The sequence below is a fragment of the Micropterus salmoides genome, unplaced genomic scaffold, assembly GCF_014851395.1.
Source record: "Micropterus salmoides isolate LMB-PRFRI ecotype aquatic unplaced genomic scaffold, ASM1485139v1 Ms_hic_scaffold_13, whole genome shotgun sequence".
NCBI lineage: Eukaryota > Metazoa > Chordata > Actinopteri > Centrarchiformes > Centrarchidae > Micropterus > Micropterus salmoides.
In genome coordinates, this window is record NW_024040374.1 from 22157871 (window position 1) to 22178886 (window position 21016).

The 21016-nt window shown below is 39.0% G+C and overlaps 3 protein-coding genes, 1 long non-coding RNA gene and 1 pseudogene across 4 annotated transcripts; 1 reads left to right on the forward strand and 4 right to left on the reverse strand.

Moving 5' to 3' along the window:
• Positions 1 to 2150: 2150 nt before the first annotated feature.
• LOC119900905 (granzyme B(G,H)-like) lies at positions 2151 to 4039 on the reverse strand. Its single transcript, XM_038716224.1, has 5 exons — positions 3631 to 4039; positions 3404 to 3551; positions 3126 to 3261; positions 2678 to 2944; positions 2151 to 2573 (listed from the first exon to the last, which is right to left on the reverse strand). The coding sequence occupies exons 1-5, from the start codon at positions 3791 to 3793 to the stop codon at positions 2412 to 2414; spliced, it is 876 nt and encodes a 291-aa protein (XP_038572152.1). The 5' UTR covers positions 3794 to 4039; the 3' UTR covers positions 2151 to 2411.
• A 2311-nt stretch (positions 4040 to 6350) lies between these two features.
• On the reverse strand, positions 6351 to 7302 carry LOC119901364 (annotated as a pseudogene).
• A 3148-nt stretch (positions 7303 to 10450) lies between these two features.
• LOC119900910 lies at positions 10451 to 11225 on the forward strand. The gene is made up of 2 exons (XR_005444123.1): positions 10451 to 10607; positions 10921 to 11225. It is a non-coding gene; the product is annotated as an uncharacterized LOC119900910 (long non-coding RNA).
• A 219-nt stretch (positions 11226 to 11444) lies between these two features.
• On the reverse strand, positions 11445 to 13022 carry LOC119900906 (granzyme B(G,H)-like). The gene is made up of 5 exons (XM_038716225.1): positions 12902 to 13022; positions 12672 to 12819; positions 12394 to 12529; positions 11946 to 12212; positions 11445 to 11841 (listed from the first exon to the last, which is right to left on the reverse strand). Exons 1-5 carry the CDS (start codon positions 12960 to 12962, stop codon positions 11680 to 11682), a joined length of 774 nt encoding a protein of 257 aa, XP_038572153.1. The 5' UTR covers positions 12963 to 13022; the 3' UTR covers positions 11445 to 11679.
• Positions 13023 to 17921: 4899 nt separating this feature from the next.
• LOC119900908 (duodenase-1-like) lies at positions 17922 to 19961 on the reverse strand. Its single transcript, XM_038716228.1, is given in 6 exon segments — positions 17922 to 18315; positions 18426 to 18680; positions 19347 to 19476; positions 19658 to 19760; positions 19763 to 19804; positions 19887 to 19961. Coding segments are annotated over 6 exon segments (750 nt in total). The 5' UTR covers positions 19945 to 19961; the 3' UTR covers positions 17922 to 18153.
• Positions 19962 to 21016: the final 1055 nt, after the last annotated feature.

Here is a 21016-nt window from a genome sequence, read left to right on the forward strand (position 1 = left end):
CTGGTAACAGAATGGGGTTCTATTCTTTTCTAATTGGTGTCTGGTTTTGTTGATAATAAAAATGTTGGTAAAAGTTCAAGCTTTCTTATCTGGCCCAAGTCTTGAACAGGACAGGATCTTCTTTTTGTCCATGTTATCTGTTAATGAGGCTATAACAGGGGGGATGTTTTGAAACATCTTTTTTTTTGTCATGAAAATATCCCCCCACCTCCCACGGTTCGGCACGTAGGAGAAATGTGGATTGATTGCAAAGTTTAACGATCACAGTATGAGAAAAAGTTTTACTGCCGCTGTTACTTTTTAAAGTAATAAATATATAACGTTACATTGCGATGCAGAGTTGCAGTGAAAAGACAGAGAAGACAGATGCATGCTGTGTCACCAAGTGAAACCCCGTAGCTGTGACTTTGGGTATGTTCACAATGGTGTAACAGGGACACTGCGGGGCTTGTCATCATAGAAACAGATCATCAGATTTTGATGTTTATTGCACCTTCAGTAATATCGGCTGCTCTCTGTTCAACACCCATATATATATATAAAACCCTAGAGGGTCGGGGTTTGGGGGTGCAGCAACCCGGTCAATATGTAAAAGGATGTGCGTTGCCTCAAAAGTTTGAGAACTGCTGCTCTAGTTACTACATGATGAAGAGGTCATTTGAAGAGTCTAAACATCACATATCCAGACAGGGAAATCATTACCTAATGTACATATAACAGTATACTGTATAGTATGCAGTAAACATGCAGTCTTCCCTCGTGTGGTTTTTTGACAACTTGACCTTGGTGGAAGGATTTATCATAAGCAGTCACATGTTCACATTTGTTGTATTTGCATTCAGTCAGTGTTTATTACCCCATATTTAGATACAGTTGTAACAAATGTAGTATTTGATACCCATAAATGTAAGCTGTTGCTCTAGGCCAGAGTCAGACCACAGAGTTTCAAACACTATGAAAACACTATGAAAGTACACTGAAGCAAAACTATATGTAAGATTGTTACATTCAACAATTTTTCCTTGAGAATCTTTTTGATGCAGGGCAGGTATTATGAAATGTCTGTATAGGCGTTGGGTACACAGCAACAACAGGATGTTTACAGTTAAAGTTCATGTTGAAAGAGACAACACTATCTGCTGTCCCATTGCACGCAACCAGAAACACCTTGTGACAAAGCTTAATGTCTTTTTACCAGGTATTTATCAATATTTATATTTATCAACATGCAATGCACTATTTTTGGTTAAAATAGCATCATTACATTTTAAAAACTAAAATAAATAGTTGAATAAACTAGGTGTTCTTATTCTTTCGTCTCTCATAAGGCGGATTTGCTGTGATTGCTGCAGGTTTCCCCTGGTAACTCCGGGTAACGTGTTTCACGGCACACTGCTATGAACTGTGGACATTTCCCTCAGGCAAAGTCTGCAGAAATGTGGACTTATGAAAAGGGTGCAGAAAGGGCTCAAAATGTCCACGAGAGAGCCCTCACGCACATGTAGCCCAGGATACATACATGCGCGTGACAGCAAAGCACATTTTAATGTTTAGAAGAACTACCTTATCAGTCTAAATGTTGTCTCCCTTGCAAGGACAGTTACGTGAGAGAAATTACAGAAATCAGATACTGTTGATGTCCATCCTGTCCGTCCTCACGATCAGCAGCTGTAAGATCAGCAGCTGTAACTACTTTCTCTGCAGAGAGCATTTGTTTTTATCTCCTCACCTCAACAGGATGGTGGAGGGTTAGTTGATGCTCTGTGTTCTGTTCCAAGACTCATTTCACCCTTCAAAACCATATTAATCTTTTTGCGTGTTTCATATTTTTAAACTCACTTTTTGGACGCTGAACTGCATGTACTTTCTTGCCCAGTTGAGCATGCAGAGACTCACAATCAAAAAGTGAAAGTTTTAGACCAACAAATACAGAGACTGAGAGAGGCCGTTTTGTCTGTCTCTCAGATGTCTGACACTCTGTTGGACCTCCTCCTCTCCCTGCTCATGAATACTACTCAGCTACTTAGCCTTATTACTTTTTGGAAAGAAAACCTTATATATAATGTATATGTACATATATATATTTAACTTACATTCCATTTCTGTCTTCTGATGAAAAATGTAACCACAGGAAATTATTTGAAAGTATCTGACATTTGACACTGAGGTTTTATTTTGCATTTCAGATTAAACATTGACAGTGAGATTTAAACACAGCAATATCGCCACAATAACATAATAAAAATAAAAAAAACTTTTATTTAAAAAGCATTTTTCAAGCAAAAAACAAAAACTAATTTCCAAAGAAATAAAGATGTTAATTGTTAAGAAAGGCCATTCTGTAAAAGTGAGTTTCCAGCAGACCTGATGCTAAGTGGAAGGCAGTTCAACACAGTAAAGGTATGCTATATTTAACAATCCTTTTGCTTGAGAACATTTTTGATCCAGGAAAGGTATTTTGATATATTTGTGTAGACGTTAGGAACATTTGGGTAGTCACAGTTTTTTCTCATGTTGAAAGACACGACACCAACAGCCTTCCCACTGCACACCAGAGGACCACCCGAATCACCCTGTGAGGAGGAGGAAGCTGAATTTGTTTATTCAATTTCTAAGACTAGAAAGCAGTGAAGCTAGAAACCAGCTGACACTTTCTATGAACAGACAGAAAACATACCTGACAGAATCCTTTGTTTGTGCCATATCCACCGGCACAGATAACATTGTCAGGAAGATTACCACCAATAGCAGCCCATTCTTTCTTACAGACCTCCAGGTTGACAAAGGGCACGTCCACCACTTGCAGTACATCAACAACTTTACCACGACTTTGAGTCCAACCCCATCCAGCGACATGGCACTTCTCCTTATCTTTTATTTTAATGTCAGTCTTGGGAAGTTGAGTTGGTTGAACTCTTTTGCCCAGTCGAGCTTTCTTAAACAGCTGGAGACGTAAAAGTGAAAAGCATTGGTATTATCATCCATCAGACCTCAGGTTTGAATTAAATTGAATTGAATGGAATTAAGACATTTTAAAAAAGTATGTTTGAAGATGGAGTAAATGAAAGTGAAAAATGCATAATTTAATCTGAGACTGTTAGACCGATCTGACAATATCTACTTACTTTGAGAAGCATGATGTCATGACCATATCGTTCATTGTCAAAAGATGGATACCTGCATCTCTTTACACTGTATCTCATCGTGTCATTATCAACCTTCCTGAGATTGTGGGTGCCAAGAACAACACTTGTAGGATTCCTGAGGGAAAGATCATTGAGAAGTTGTCAATTGTTACAAATGAAATAAAACTGCAAAAATGATTACATCTTTATGCCACATATTTTGATTTGCTTTGTAATTACATGAATCAAAGATTCCAGAAAGAGGGGAAGTAACTCACTGGCGGTCACAGTGCGCAGCAGTGACCACAAAGTCTTCACTGATGAGGAATCCTCCACATACATGACCCATGTTGTTCTGCACTGAAGCCATAAACAGCATTAAGTTCTCCGGGGTCTTTTTACCATTTATGATTTCACCACCATGTGCTAAAAAGAACAGAGGAAAAAATAGGTGAGTTAAAGCATGTATAGACAAGAGACGTTAAACCAGATTTGATAATCTTACCAAGTCCAAGATATGTCAGAAGATAAAAAAGCAGAAACTTGTGCAGTTGATGCATCATGCTGGGAGCAAACTCAGCTTGTTGTCTTTGGGGTGACAATACATGACCCTTATATACAGCAGTTTTCTCAGTAAGCAACCCCGTGGTTTTTATCTGCTTCACCATGACTTCTTAAGCCGCTTACTCTGTGCATCAATGCAACCTTGTCTTGTAATGACGAGTGCCTGTGGTCAGTAAAGATTTGAAGCATCGTGCAGTGCTGATATTTTTACAGTAAATATAAAGGCTGCGGTTCTTCTGCCTCAGCAGCCTGAAGCACATAAATACATTATGTGATCAGCACATGATGAGTTTAACAGTCTGTTATTTTAACCCATTTAATCTCTGCTACATTTATTATTATTCAATTATTTTTTCTCTTGTATCTATTGCTCTCTGTCAACCTCTGTATTTTGTTATTTCTGGGAATTTTTAGATCTTCCTCTCTCACTGTTTGGATACCACTAATCTACTAAGTTAGATGAACTGAAGTAAAAAAAAAAAAAAAAAGATTCCAGTGATGGATATACTTTTAGCCGTAACATTTAAGCTGTTGTTGGCTGTTGTCACTGTGACTGTGAAAATCAAAATGAGTAACAGAAACCACAGCTTCAGGTTTGAGAGCCAGTATTCTCACAGTCACAACTAAAGCTCCAAAGTCATGTGATCATTGACTGACAGCTAGAAGTCTAACGGAGCATCATGACTCATCTGTCAGTGTTTCACTTGAACAAGTGGAACATGTTGACGTGTATTTTAAACTGACTGATGTTACTGTAGGCTGGCCCTAACAAGAATGTGACCGTCTGGTTGTTTATTAAATGGAAAAGAATATGTGAACAGGAGGTAGCCTACCACTCAATGAAATGCAAGAATCAAACAAATTTATGTAATAATTCCCATAGGGCTGACCCCAAATAGTCGAAGATTGGATGCTTCAATGGGCAGAGCCTGATTCGACTGTCAATCTCACAGTCGAAGCTTAACAGCGATGGGAAAGGATCATGCCATTTTGTTTTTATGGGGGTGCTAAATGTTTGATTTTACATAGAACTACCAGTTTTCGCCCAATAACTTAATATACAGCCTATCACAATATACATTTCAATGTTTAATGCTGTAATAAACATGTAAAAATCTTCCAAAAAATGTTTTTAAAGTGGTTGAATAAATCCAAAATTGTAACCCTAACCCTGGGGCGTCAGTGTGCATGTGTAAGTGTAGCGTATATGTGTGTAGTGGCAGAAGAGGAGCGCCAGCTTCACTGGTGTTGTGCCAAGTTGTCAGGACTCGCAGGACTTTTGGATAATTTATCACTGTTGATGAGCCACACAAACAATATTTTGTTTAATCGTATTTAACAGCCGGCTACTTGAAATAGACCCGCGAGGAACCGCAATGTGCATGCAGTTGTCAGCAGCAGGGAATGCACTCAAAACTCACACAAGACCAGTGAATGACAGGCAAGAGGGAGAGAGAGAAAAAATAGTCAACAATATACCTCAGTTTAGCTTCGGCTCGCAATTGCCGTGCACAAAAACACACATGATTCGACTATCAGTCGACTATAGGCAGGATGTGACGATTCTGATTCAACTATGTAACTCCCCAGTCGGGACAGCCCTAAATTCCCACATAACAAGAACATAATGAAAAATGTTTTGAAAAGTGTGGAAGCACCCCGACATTTTACTCTTTGGCGTACCGGGACATTTTCTTGCGTACCGGGACTTCTCCGAAGCTGCCGGTCCTCTCTTCTGCCCTCTCCATATCAGGTTCTCTGTTCCCGTTCTCGCCTGCCTGTTAAACTCTGTCGGTGGAGAGAGATGAGGGAGAAGAGTAGCTCGGTTCCTTTCAAGCAGCCTTGGGCTGAATGTAGCTCATCAGTGTTGCTTGTCGTGAACCGACCAATCACAGCCTGGATGGGGCGGGACATTTAAAAGTGTTGACAGATAGGTGTCATTTACACTGGGGGGGCACTGCAGACAGGTCAGAATCTGTCTCCATCACTTTTTCAAAGCTTTTATTAAAAAAAATTTGGAAAAAAAGATTGCAACTAGAAATGTTGAATACCAAATGAAACAATGCACAATAAGAAAACATGCAATGCAATTGAAATAGAAGAAACAAATTTGCATTGTCCAAAAAATGACTGAATTATATTCCATTATATTTTTAATTGTCACCTTAATTTAGTTTCCCTTCATATAAATAAAGACATTTCCTCCATAACTTGGTGCATAAAATGTATTCAGAATGCAGGAAATTGAATGTGATGAATGTGCAAAGTGGTTAATGTTAAGATATTTACTAGTTTCATGTTGTGGTTGTAGATAGTGCGGGGGGGGGGGGGGGGGGGGGCTTTTGTGTTGTCTTTATTTCTCAGCCCCGGAGGTTGTTGCTTGCCCATGACACAAGTATTTCTTTGAATTGTGCGATAATCTTGAGAAACCACAGAAACCACAGAAAGTTCCATTCTGACTGTGGATACCGTAGGCTGCATGCAAGAGTATTTACCCTGAGAGGTTTTGTGAACCTTTTGTTGGCTATACAACCTTTGCATTTGTGTCCACTGATGAAAGTTGTCACAGAATGAAAACACTTTTTTGGGGGGGCTGACAAAGTGATTTGCACAAAGCAATAGATCCATTAAATGTTTATCCAAAAACAATTTGTCACACTGTTACATGCAGTTTGTTTTCTGGAAAATCTCTTTCATCCAGGGAAGAAATTTTGATATGTCTGTATAGATGTTGGGTACATCTGGATAATCACAGTTATGTTTGCTGTTAAAGGAAACAACACCAACTGCAAACTTCCCGTTGCACAGAGGGCCACCAGAGTGTGAGGAGGAGGAAGCTTCATTACACAAGATGTTTCTACTTTTTTTAAACCACAAACCAGCTGGCATTTTCTATCGAAGTACAGAAAACATACAGACAGAATATTTTCTTTGTTCCATATCCACCTGCACAGATAACACTGGCAGGAAGGCTATTATGCCATGCCTTCTGACACTTTTCCAGCTTAATGTAAGCTTGTGTCATCTAAAGAAACAGGAAACCATGTGAAAAGTTATTTTTTTTATTTTTTTTACAGACAAAACAACCCCTCCCAATCAAAGCATGCCGAAGCAAATCTCTGTGTGAGATTGTTACTTTTAACAAGTCTTTTCCTTGAGAATCTTGTTGTTACTGGGTTAAATGTATTAACTTAATTTGAGGAGCATGATGTCATTCCCTTTTGAAACATTTTCATAAGATGGGGGTTTACACTTCTTTTCAATAGATCTCACTGTATTTTCAGCCTTGAGATTGTGGGAGCCAAGAACAACACGTGTGGGATTCACAACAAAGCAAAGCAACAACCCAAGTGAAAATATTGGGTTTGTAAAACCAGAATATTTTTTATTTGACTTCTATTTACATTAATTAAAAAAAAAATGATGAAAAGGTAAAGTAACTCACCAGCAGTCACAGTGTGCAGCAGAGACTACAAAGTCTTCACTGATGAGGAATCCCCCACAGACATGACTATGATCAATGTTCTGCAGAGAGGCCATATACAACATAGTTTTGTCCAAGACATGTCAGAACATGAAAGAGCAGAAGTTTGTGCAGACCATGCATGATGCCAGCAAGTTAACTGACTTGTATTCTTGGGTGTGTCAAGTGGATCCTTTTATACAGCAGTTTGCTTTCTTGGAAAATGTGATTATTGTCTATTTTATCTTGAATTCTAACCACATCCCTTTTTGCATTGCAAGTTTGCAACTTTTGTGTTATCTTTGCATCATCTTGTCTGTTTATGTTATCTGATCACTGATAAGTGCATAACATGTGTTGTCCTTTACCAAGGCTATATACTGGACTAAGTTACCCTGGTGCAGGCTGGTTTATTATGTGATCTGTATGTTCATATCTTCATTTAATCTTCTTCTCTGCACTGTTTGTGTAATTGTCGATAGTTAATTCTCAGAATTCTGACTTTAAACTCAAATATTAACATTTGAGGATTTGTGTTCTCACTGTTATGGAACTGATGCTCTAGTTAGTACATGATGAAGAGGTCATTTGAAGAGTACAAACATCACATATCCAGACAGGGAAATCATTACCTAATGTACATATAACAGTATACTGTATAGTATGCAGTAAACATGCAGTCTTCCCTCGTGTGGTTTTTTGACAACTTGACCTTGGTGGAAGGATTTATCATAAGCAGTCACATGTTCACATTTGTTGTATTTGCATTCAGTCAGTGTTTATTACCCCATATTTAGATACAGTTGTAACAAATGTAGTATTTGATACCCATAAATGTAAGCTGTTGCTCTAGGCCAGAGTCAGACCACAGAGTTTCATAGTTTCTGTCAGCATGTCTGCCCTGTGCAGTGCAATACAAACCTCCCTCAGTCCAAGCCAAACAATGTGTCTGTCATCCTTCTACAAATGATTCAGTGTCTTTCCTCTGTAGCAGCTGTGTTACAGAGCAAGTATTTTACCTTAAGAGAAAGCTGTAGCCTATGTGTCACTGAAGCCTACTGTTTCTAGGTTAGAAAGAGCAAGCTCCGATTTAGCAATATAGACATGGCAATACCTGTCAAACACTATGAAAGTACACTGAAGCAAAACTATATGTAAGATTGTTACAACAACAACTATCTGCTGTCCCATTGCACGCAACCAGAAACACCCTGTGACAAAGCTTAATGTCTTTTTACCAGGTATTTATCAATATTTATATTTATCAACATGCGATGCACTATTTTTGGTTAAAATAGCATCATTACATTTTAAAAACTAAAATAAATAGTTGAATAAACTAGGTGTACACTATGAAAGTACACTGAAGCAAAACTATATGTAAGATTGTTACATTCAACAACTTTTCCTTGAGAATCTTTGTGGCAGGTATTATGAAATGTCTGTATAGGCATTGGGTATGTCTGAATGGTTACAGTTAAAGTTCATGTTGAAAGAGACAGCACCAACTGCTGGTTGCTTCTTCAATGCTTCTTTTTTTTTGTCTCTTATATGGCGTATTTCCCTCGCACACATGACAATTTGACAGTTGGAAAGCGCCCCCAGCATTCACTGGAACTTTCCCGGAACTCAAGACCCACTCACCGGCCAACTCAGAACCAGAAGTATTTTCAGTAGGGCTGGCTGCCCAGGAGACATACATGCCTGTGACAGCAAAGCACATTTTAATGTTTAGAATAAACAACTACCTTATAAGTCTAAATGTTGTCTCCCTAACAAGGACAGTTACGTGAGAGAAATTACAGAAATCAGATACTGTTGATGTCCGTCCTCAAGATCAGCAGCTGTCACTACTTTCTCTGCACAGGGCATTTGTTTTTATTTCCTCACTTCAACAGGTTGGTGGTAGGTTAGTTCCATATTAATAATTTTGCATGTTTCATATTTTTAAACTCGCTTTTTTTGAAGCTGAACTGCTGCACTTTCTTGCCCAGTTGAGGATGCAGAGACACACAAAATCAAGAAGTGAAAGTTTAAAACTGAAGTACAGAGACTGAGAGAGGCCGTTTTGTCTCTCAGATTTCTGACACTGTGTTGGACAGGGCTGGACTGGGACAAAAAATATGACCTGGCATTTTTGGCCCAGGCGGCCCACCAAAATTGGTAGGACACCCCTCACCAATACGCCATCCTTCCATTTAAGGGCTCGGATTAGGGGTGTGACGAAACACTTAGCCCATGAGACATAACATTGCACAAGATTGGGGCCATGACAACAAGACAAGAATATATTTTAATAGGCCTACTATTTAGAAAAACAAATGTATTGATGAACTAGAATGGGCATTTCCTTAAGAAAATGCTTGTGAGAGCTGCCAGCTATTTTTTGCGATTGCTACCGCTGTCGGTGCAATGTGTGGCTCCATCAGAGACTCAATGATGTGCTGCACACTTGTTCAGCAAACATGTGTTAAGTTTGGCCCCATTTTCGTTAACATGCTGTGAGCAGGGTTTTATCCATCAATCTCTGGATCCGGAGCAAGACCTCAACCACCGGACTACTCAAATACACTGTGAAGGGAAGGCTTTCAAGTTTCTTTGTCAATCATGTCTTATTCTGACAAAAAAAATGGCTCCTAAGCACCAATAGAAGGCATGTTTTGCTTATAAACATTTTCTGTGATGGCTACTCCGATGTTGAAGAATAAAATAAATGAACAGCCAAAGAATTGTGCTGTAAAGACTTAATATTGTGTGAAAGTCAGTAAGGACTCGACATTTTGTTAGCATCAAGTTCAAACAACTAACAACTCCATACATTCGCAAGTTTTAATATATTAATATTGAGAATCAAATTAATGTTAGGTTCAAGAAGGACTCCTCTAAGGACTGTCTGTTCATCAGTCTTTTATCTATCAATGCAGCTGTTCTTATGAAATGAAACAGGCACTTCACTCCTGGTTTCAATAGTAAACCACCACAAGAATGACAATTACCAACAAAAAACACTATATTCTAAGCTGCAGTTCACACTAAATAGTTGATGAGGAGGTCTGGGGGTCCTCCGCCAGAAGATTTTGAGCGTTAAACACTTTCTGCTCCAGGGAATCAGAGGGCCAGTAAGAGATGTGATTGGGCCGGCCCAGTGTCAGTCCAGAAAATTACCCAATGAGCCGTTGTCCATGCTTTATGGGCCAATCGTTGCCAGATTACCAGTCCAGCCCTGGTGTTGGACCACCTCCTCTTCTAAGTGAACCTTAGTTTGATGAGTTTTATGGGTAAAAAAAAAAACACAGACGCAAGACCAGCTCTGTCTATCTACACAGCCCACTGAAACATTTGTTTGAGTTCTGTGAAAACTAGATGAACCATTAAAACCACAGTTTCCAGATTCAGGTTTTATCCACAAAGTTCTCATGTCACAGTTAGATGTTTTGGTGGCAGACCGTCTGACGGTAAGTGTCCTGTTTGTTTCTCCTTTTTTCTTGCAATCTGTGTTTTGCCTGCCTCTCTGTGTCTCCTCCGCTCACCTTGCTTGTGTTGTCCCTCTCTCTCTCCACACCTGCCCCTCATCAGCAGCTCCCCCGCCTGCCATCCCTGCCAGTATATCAACCCCAGTTCTCCACACAATCTCTGCTTGATCGTTGTTGCTTCTGACCTGATGCTACTGCATTATTCAAGCTCCCGTGATTCTTGCAAAATCTCTGTTTCCTTGTTCTCAGTTTTCCCTGAGATTAACCCTGTCTCTCTGTTTTTAAACCTTCCCAGGTTTACTCACCTCCGTCCACCGTTGCGTCAGCTGGGCTCCCCTACCTGCTCTCTCCCCTCGGGCTTCCTCCACGGCGTCCTCCTGGCTCTCCCTCATGCCTCGCCAGTCAGCTTCCCACCACACTACTCCCCCCCGGTCAGGTCTCCGGTCCCCGGTGCCCCTCAGCTCCCCTGTCTTAGCCCCCTCTGCCCTACGTGCTCCCCATGCTCCTCGGTCCTCGGTGCTCGTGTTCCCCGGCATCCACCTCTATCTCACCTCCACTCCCTCAACCCCTCTATCCCCAATAAAACCTGTTTCATCTGAGCGTTGCGTTTGGGTCCTCTATGTCCAACTCACAACAGTTAAGAAACTGCCCTGGTTAAATTCATTATCAATTGACTGAGCTGATAGTTTATAAGTAATCCCTTTGGGAAAGAAAACCTTATATAAAGGTATATGTACATATATATATTTAACTTACATTCCATTTCTGTCTTCTGATGAAAAATTTAACCAGAGGAAATTATTTGAAAGTATCTGACATTTGACACTGAGGTTTTATTTTGCATTTCAGATTAAACATTGACAGTGAGATTGAAACACAGTAATATCATCACAATAACATAAAAATAAAAAAAAGTTTTATTTAAAATCACTTTAACTAATTTCCAAAGAAATAAAGATGTCAATTGTTAAGAAAGGCCATTCTGTAAAAGTGAGTTTCCGGCAGACCTGATGCTAAGTGGAAGGCAGTTCAACACAGTAAAGGTATGCTATATTTAACAATCCTTTTGCTTGAGAACATTTTTGATCCAGGAAAGGTATTTTGATATATTTGTGTAGACGTTAGGAACATTTGGGTAGTCACAGTTCTTTCTCATGTTGAAAGACACGACACCAACAGCCTTCCCACTGCACACCAGAGGACCACCCGAATCACCCTGTGAGGAGAAGGAAGCTGAATTTGTTTATTCAATTTCTAAGACTAGAAAGCAGTGAAGCTAGAAACCAGTTGACACTTTCTATGAACAGACAGAAAACATACCTGACAGAATCCTTTGTTTGTGCCATATCCACCGGCACAGATAACATTGTCAGGAAGATTCAAGCCAATAGCAGCCCATTCTTTCTTACAGACCTCCAGGTTGACAAAGGGCACGTCCACCACTTGCAGTACATCAACAACTTTACCACGACTTTGAGTCCAACCCCATCCAGCGACACGGCACTTTTCCTTATCTTTTATTTTAATGTCAGTCTTGGGAAGTTGAGTTGGTTGAACTCTTTTGCCCAGTCGAGCTTTCTTAAACAGCTGGAGACGCAAAAGTGAAAAGCATTGGTATTATCATCCATCAGACCTCAGGTTTGAATTAAATTAAATTGAATGGAATTAAGAAATTTAAAAAAAGAATGCTTGAAGATGGAGTAAATGAAAGTGAAAAATGCATAATTTAATCTGAGACTGTTAGACCGATCTGACAATATCTACTTACTTTGAGAAGCATGATGTCATGACCACATCGTTCATTGTCAAAAAATGGATACCTGCATCTCTTTACGTTATATCTCATCGTGTCATTATCAACCTTCCCGAGATTGTGGGTGCCAAGAACAACACTTGTAGGATTCCTGAGGGAAAGATCATTGAGAAGTTGTCAATTGTTACAAATTAAATAAAACTGCAAAAATTATTACATCTTTATGCCACATATTTTGATTTGCTTTGTAATTACATGAATCAAAGATTCCAGAAAGAGGGGAAGTAACTCACTGGCGGTCACAGTGCGCAGCAGTGACCACAAAGTCTTCACTGATGAGGAATCCTCCACATACATGACCCATGTTGTTCTGCACTGAAGCCATAAACAGCATTAAGTTCTCTGGGGTCTTTTTACCATTTATGATTTCACCACCATGTGCTAAAAAGAAAAGAGGAAAAAAAAGATGAGTTAATGTAGCAGTTATAGACAAGAGACGTTAAACCAGATTTGATAATCTTACTGTTAAGTCCAAGACATGTCAGAAGATAAAAAAGCAGAAACTTGTGCAGTTGATGCATCATGCTGGGAGCAAATTCAGCCTGTTGTCTTTGGGGTGACAATACATGACCCTTATATACAGCAGTTTTCTCAGTAATCAACCCCGTGGTTTTTATCTGCTTCATCATGACTTCTTTAGCCGCATCCTCTGTGCATCAATGCAACCTTGTCTTGTAATGACGAGTGCCTGTGGTCAGTAAAATGAAACATTGCGCAGTGCTGATATTTTTACAGTAAATATAAAGGCTGCGGTTCTGCCTCAGCAGCCTGAAGCACATAAATACATTATGTGATCAGCATGTGATGAGTTTAACAGTCTGTGATTTTAACCCATTTACTCTCTGCTACATTTATTATTGTTCAATTATTTTTCCTCTTATATCTATTGCTCTCTGTCAACCTTTGTATTTTGTGATTTCTGGGAATTTTTAGATCTTCCTCTCTCACTGTTTGGATTCCACCAATCTACTTAGTTAGATAAACAAACCAAAAAATCTAAATTATTTTTAGGCGTAACCTTTGGGCTGTTGTTTTTTTGTCACTGTGATGTTGCACCAAAAATGAAATGAGTAACAGAAACAGAGCATCATGACTCATCTGTCAGTGTTTCAGTTGACCAAGTGGAACATGTACCACACATGGACCTGTATAATAAACTGACTGATGTTACTGAAGGCTGGCCCTAACAAGAATGTGACCCTCTGGTTGTTTATTAAATGGGAGAGGAATATGTGAACTGGAGGTATCTCTCAACATTTTTATGTAATAATTCCCACATAACAAGCACATAATGAGAAATGTTTTGAAAAGTGTAGAAGAGAAGAGCAAATTAATTTAAAACAGTACATTTATGTGGTGTGGTTGCATAATTTGAATGAGAAAATTGTAAAAATGTGTACAAACTTTTGTGTACAGCTTTAGTGTACAGAATCAGAGTCAAAAATCTAACTTGTTTTTTTTGTTTGTTTTACCCGTTTTTGGTTTCTGAATTCCAAAACGAAAAAAGACTAAACCACATTCAAATAGACCAAGGTACGTTTTAACCGTTTGGTTTTTTTTTGGTATAATTAACAAAGGCAGAAACCAGAAAGGTCCGTGTACGTTGTGATAGTTTGTTTTTTCGTTTGAACCAATAAACGGTCAAATGAGAAAACCACCCTTTTTTCGTTTGTCGTTTCAAACAAAAAACATGCAGTGTGATTACATGCACTATAATATTGTGCATTTATTCATGCAAGCAGCAGTCAGGAGTCACGTTTTTCTAAGTGCATTGTTTGGTGCAGTACAAATGGTAGACTAATATAGGTTAACCTAAGAAATGATTGTGTGTTTAGAGTTGTTACTGTCAGCGCTATGTTTTTAATATTAAATAAATATTTAATGTGTTTTCCACCGTCATGAACCAAGCTGTTCCCCCTTTCTACCAGCAGGTGGCAGTATTTAAATGAAGGCCTGTACTGTGTCTTTATTAAACGTTTTGAATCCAGATTACTGATATAGATGGATTTATTGTTGTTAATTTCATTTGGTTTGTGATATTTATGTTTTATTTGCAGCTTAGTTATGATCTTCATCATTCACCCTCAGCCCAGAGTTAAACCTGCATGCCCTTCTGTTCTAACCTGGTTCTAACACTGCTGTCAGCTTCTCAGCAGCTTTGACAACAAACTCACATCAGAAATGTCCTGTGTGTCATGCAAGTGAAGACAATCCATACAGGTTTTTCCATACAACATTTATCTTATGAGGTTCTCAAGAGCAGCAGGCCTGTACAAAGTCTAAAAACATAATGAAATTATAAAAGAAAAGGCTGCCAATGCTGAGAATGTCTTCTCAGGGCGTCAGTCAGATGTGTGAGGCCATATTTAAAATGTTCTGGCTGGCAGCTTTCTGCACAGTTAGCTTCAACTTTTAAAGGTTTTCCTCATCTAGGCCTATGTGTTGTTTGAATAATATATACATAAATGCCAATTTGTTTTTACTCCTAGGGGGAGGAGCTGCTCTCATAAAACATAGGAGGGAAGAACTGCGTGTTCAGGTCAAAGTTCAATTTTGAAGTTCAAGTTGAATTTTAACTTTGTTTTTTGTTTGTATTTGTTAGCATATAGTTGTACAATATCAGCCAGAACATTTTAAATGTGGCCTCAGAGGCCTAACTGACATCCTGAGAAGACATACTCTGTGTTGACAGCCTGTTTTTAATAATGTAATTATGGTTTTGGACTTCTTTTGAGGAACTCGTAAAATGTTTTTACCTCATGGCTTCAAAGTCAATATTCTGCAGCCATAGATTGTACATTCAATGCCTTTGAACGCATGTATTTGCTATACAGTGGGTACGGAAAGTATTCAGACCCCTTTAAATTTTTCACTCTTTGTTTCATTACAGCCATTTTCCAAAAATCAAAAAAGTTCATTTTATTTCTCAGTAATGTACACTCAGCACCCAATCTTGACAGAAAAAAAACCCAGAAATGTAGAAATTTTTGCAAATTTATTAAAAAAGAAAAACTGAAATATCACATGGTCATAAGTATTCAGACCCTTTGCTCAGTATTTAGTAGAAGCACCCTTTTGATCTAATACAGCCATGAGTCGTTTTGGGAAAGATGCAACAAGTTTTTCACATCTGGATTTGGGTATCTTCTGCCATTCCTCCTTGCAGATCCTCTCCAGTTCTGTCAGGTTGGATGGTAAACGTTGGTGGACAGCCATTTTCAGGTCTCTCCAGAGATGCTCAATTGGGTCTAAGTCAGGGCTCTGGCTGGGCCATTCAAGAACAGCCACGGAGTTGTTGTGAAGCCACTCCTTCGTTATTTTAGCGGTGTGCTTAGGCTCATTGTCTTGTTGGAAGGTAAACCTTCGGCCCAGTCTGAGGTCCAGAGCACTCTGGAAAAGGTTTTCGTCCAGGATATCCCTGTACTTGGCCGCATTCATCTTTCCCTCGATTGCAACCAGTCGTCCTGTCCCTGCAGCTGAAAAACACCCCCACAGCATGATGCTGCCACCACCATGCTTCACTGTTGAGACTGTATTGGACAGGTGATGAGCAGTGCCTGGTTTTCTCCACACATACCGCTTAGAATTAAGGCCAAAAAGTTCTATCTTGGTCTCATCAGACCAGAGGATCTTATTTATCACCATCTTGGAGTCCTTCAGGTGTTTTTTAACAAACTCCATGCGGGCTTTCATGTGTCTTGCACTGAGGAGAGGCTTCCGTCGGGCCACTCTGCCATAAAGCCCCGACTGGTGGATTGCTGCAGTGATGGTTGACTTACTACAACTTTCTCCCATCTCCCGACTGCATCTCTGGAGCTCAGCCACAGTGACCTTTGGGTTCTTCTTTACCTCTCTCACCAAGGCTCTTCTCCCCCAATAGCTCCGTTTGGCCGGACGGCCAGCTCTAGGAAGGGTTCTGGTCGTCCCAAACGTCTTCCATTTGAGGATTATGGAGGCCACTGTGCTCTTAGGAACCTTAAGTGCAGCAGAAATTTTTTTGTAACCTTGGCCAGATCTGTGCCTTGCCACAATTCTGTCTCTGAGCTCTTCAGGCAGTTCCTTTGACCTCATGATTCTCATTTGCTCTGACATGCACTGTGAGCTGGAAGGTCTTATATAGACAGGTGTGTGGCTTTCCTAATCAAGTCCAATCAGTATAATCAAACACAGCTGGACTCAAATGAAGGTGTAGAACCATCTCAAGGATGATCAGAAGAAATAGACAGCACCTGAGTTAAATATGAGTGTCACGGCAAAGGGTCTGAATACTTATGACCATGTGATATTTCAGTTTTTCTTTTTTAATAAATTTGCAAAAAATTCTACATTTCTGTTTTTTTCTGTCAAGATGGGGTGCTGAGTGTACATTACTGAGAAATAAAATGAACTTTTTTGATTTTTGGAAAATGGCTGCAATGAAACAAAGAGTGAAAAATTTAAAGGGGTCTGAATACTTTCCGTACCCACTGTATATGTTGAATAAATGTTGTATGGAAAGACTTGTATGGATTCTCATCTTGCATGACACAATGGGAATGTGTATATAGAAGAAAGATTCACACAGTATAAAGCACACTGGTAAATCATTCTTTTGGTCAGAAGCTGACAGCAGTGTTAGATCCAGGTTAGAACAGAAGGGCATGCAGGTTTAACTCTGGGCTGAGGGTGAATGATGAAGATCATAACTAAGCTGCAAATAAAACATAAATATCACAAAAAAAATGAAATTAACAACAATAAACCCATCTATATCAGTAATCTGGATTCAAAACGTTTAATAAAGACACAGTACAGGCCTTCATTTAAATACTGCCACCTGCTGGTAGAAAGGGGGAACAGCTTGGTTCATTACGGTGGAAAACACATTAAATAGAAATTTAATATTAAAAACATAGCGCTAACAGTAACTACTCTAAACACACAATTATTTCTTAGATTAACCTATATTAGCCTACCATCTGTACTGCACCAAATAATGTGTTTAAAAAACGTGACTCTTGCTGTTTACATGAATAAATGCACGATATTATAGTGCATGCAATCAACAGCTGTTGCTATTATTTATTTAATTTCACCTAACATCACCCTGGTATAACGTTAGTGCTGCATAATTTTACATATCTGACCGTTCTAAAAGATTGGCTTTTGTTTTAGTATCTATACTCTTACTTCCGGGTCACCTGGCTCACCGGTCTTTCTTTCTTAACGTCTATCTTCAAACGGAAAATGAAAATAGGAATTTCATAAAACTAAAATCGGACCATTATGTGAATTTGGTTTAGTCGTTTTTCGTTTTTGGATTCAGAACCCCAAAACGGGAGAACGGCTTTTTAATTTTTTTTTTCAAATGATGTAAACAGCATTTGTGTCATCTCAAGAAGTAAACGGGAAACTATATTTGAAAAGTTTTTATTTTCATTTTGCCTCTGCGTTAAAGAGACAAGAGCAACACAGACACAACTGTCCCTCCTGATCAACGTATGCTGAAGCAAATCTCTGTGTAAACCTGATGATACACGGGGCAACGTTTTGAGCAATCTTGCTGGTGGCCAGTCTGACTGTGTTTTGAAAGCGACGGGCGGAGTGAGTGGTGGAGTGGTGGAGTGGTGGAGTGGTGGGGGGAGAGGATCACGGTAGTAATCTTTACTCATTACCATTGACGGCAACATTGCTCTAAAAGTTACTCTGTGTATCATCATCGTAAACTTGTTTTATTTAACAGTTCTTTTCCTCAAGAATCTTGTTAATCCAGGGCAGGTATTTCGATATGTCTGTGTAGACGTTGGGTACATCTGGATAGTTGCAGGTGTAATTTCTGTTGAAAGACACGATACCAACTGCTGTCCCGTTGCACAGCAGAGGACCACCAGAATCACCCTGTGAAGAGGAAATATCATAACATGTTTATTCAAGATTATGTAAAATGTTCATACGTTGCTTAGACTAGAAACCAGTTGAGACTTTCTATGAACAGACAGAGAACATACCTGACAGAATCCTTTCTTTGTGTCATATCCACCTGCACAGAGAACATTGGCAGGAAGATTCTGCCATGTCTTCTTACAGACTTGTGGGTTGATGACAGACACATCCACCACTCTCAGGTCATCAACAACTGCACCACCAGTTTCAGTCTTACCCCATCCAGACACACTGCACTTTTCTCCATCTTTCATGCTAATTTCAGTTCTGGGAAGTTGGATAAGCTGTACTCTCTCGTTCAGCTGAACTGCACTAGACAGCTGGAGACACACAAATTTTTATTTATTATATATAATTATCGCATTTCAGGGACGTTTTTATTTTATACTGTTAGATTAGTTTTATCCCCACTGGGTTGAATTAATATATACTTGAGTGTTTCGCAAGGATCTTTGTCAAGTTGTGCTGTAGACCCCCGACATACGTGGTGTCGTCTTAGTCGCGGCACATTAATTTTTGCCTGTTTAGGATCGTCACTTTCTCCTTTCCTCTTTGACATTTTTACCGCTAAAGTTAATAAACTCCTGATTTTACAACAGCTACATTCAGATACTGGGTAACAAGACCATGGACAGGGCCCGATGAAATCTGTTTTATCTTTTCCCCAAATTCCATGTTTTACGTTTTAATTTTTCTGAATTTTACAATTTATAAACATTTTGTCATCAGAAATAATGTATTATCATGTGGTGGATAAATACAGTTTCAACAATTTAATAAGAAAATATTACAAATTGAATCAATATCAATGAATTTGATGTGTCATGCAAATATGTACATAGAAATATTCAAATACAAGTGCATTTATTTATGGGGACAATTCACAATTAATGCATTGTTACAGTAGGTCTATGTACTGTGAAATGTCCTATAATCAACAGGTTATTAAAAGGGTCCACAAAACAATGGTGGGGGAAACACTGTACCTTGAGGAGCATGATGTCATTCCCTCCACCAACATTCTCATAAGATGGGGGAATACACTTCTTTTCAATAGATCTCTCTGTTCTTGCAGACTTGAGATTGTGGGTGCCAAGAACAACACTTGAATGATTCCTGAAAAAGTTACTTGTGAAGTTGTCAATACATTTTCTCAATTTGTGCTAACAGCAAAACAACGCAACAAAATATATATTTCTTTTTCAAATATTGGGCTTGTATAACCAGAATGTTTTTTATTTGACTTCTATTTACATTAAATAAAAAACCAATTACTGGAAGAGGTAAAGTAACTCACAAGCAGTCACAGTGTGCAGCAGAGACAACAAATTCTTCACTTATAAGGAATCCCCCACAGACATGACCACGGATGTTCTGCAGAGAGGCCATATACAGCATCAGTTCTCCGGGGCTCTGTCCCCATCTATGATTTTACCTCTAAGTGCTGCAAATGTAAGTAAAAATCTATATTCAGTTAATGTCCAATTACATAGATGGAAGATAATAAAAAGATTTGGTAAACTTACCATTCTGTCCAAGACATGTCAGAACATGAAAGAAAAGAAGCTTGTTAAGACCCTGCATGATGCCAGCAAGTCAAGTGATTTGTCTTCTTGGGGGTGTGAAATGACCCCTTTCACAGCAGTTTATTCTGTTTTATCTTGAATTCTAACCACATCCCTTTTTGCATTGCAAGTTTGCATCTTTTGTGTTATCTTTGTATCATATTGTCTGTTTGTGTTATCTGGCAGTCTGTATGTGATGTACTAAACACAATCTGTCACATTAATTAATTCTTCCTCTTTTTTGATGGTTTTTGAATATTAACTACATTAACGTTTGAACACAGATGCAACACAAGATTATTTACTTCCAAATTTGTCACTGTGACCATTTGGCTGTTTTGGGTTTTGGTGAACAGACCACTCTATTAATCCATTCTTGATCTTCTTCCCTTGACTTCATTCGTAATTTGTTTTAGAGCAAAACCTGCATCCTTATCTGCTCTTGGACCCCATCTTGTTGAGGGGCAATTAATTCAAATCTAGCTTTGTGTTAAAAAAAAATTAACAAATTCATGAACTGATTAGTGCATTGTCCTGCATTGCCAAGACTACATACTGGCCTAAGCATTAAGTTCCCCGGGGCTTTTCTTCATGGATGATTCCAACCACAAGCTCTGACAAAACAAGAAAAATATTGTAGTAGAGTTAATGCCCTGTTTATAGGCCTAAGACTAATAATCAGAGTTTTCAATTTTATCAGTTTGTCCTAGACATGTTATCTGACCCTCAACCTGTCCTCCTGGTAGCCTGTTTGCATCTATATTATGATCTAAGCTCCGACCCTCAATGGCCACAACCTTTCTGCAATGCAAATTTGCAGCTTGTGATATCTTGGGTGATTATGGTATTTTTGATTGTGGTTCTGCTGTCTCAGCAGCCTAGTGCATGCTCTTAGATTATGTGTTCAGTATGTGATCAGGTTTAAGACAGTGTGTCAGATAATCTTCATGTAATCTTTTTCTCTGCACGGTTTGTGGCGTTCCAATTCAATTTTCAATTCAATTTTATTTATATAGCGCCAAATCACAACAACAGTTATCTCACAGCGCTTTTCATAAAAGAGCAGGTCTAGACCGTACTCTGTGATGTTA

Bases quoted from the DNA above. Each gene is read 5' to 3' on its own strand.
- LOC119900906 (XM_038716225.1), bottom strand. From the start codon at position 12,962: ATGATGCATCAACTGCACAAGTTTCTGCTTTTTTATCTTCTGACATGT. The intron at 12,820-12,901 runs GTAAGATTATCA...TTTTCTTTTTAG, and splicing joins GACATGTCTTGGACTTAACA to CACATGGTGGTGAAATCATA. The intron at 12,530-12,671 runs GTGAGTTACTTC...TCTTTCCCTCAG, and splicing joins GCTGCGCACTGTGACCGCCA to GAATCCTACAAGTGTTGTTC.
- LOC119900905 (XM_038716224.1), bottom strand. From the start codon at position 3,793: ATGGTGAAGCAGATAAAAACCACGGGGTTGCTTACTGAGAAAACTGCT. The intron at 3,262-3,403 runs GTGAGTTACTTC...TCTTTCCCTCAG, and splicing joins GCTGCGCACTGTGACCGCCA to GAATCCTACAAGTGTTGTTC. The intron at 2,945-3,125 runs GTAAGTAGATAT...TTACGTCTCCAG, and splicing joins ATGACATCATGCTTCTCAAA to CTGTTTAAGAAAGCTCGACT.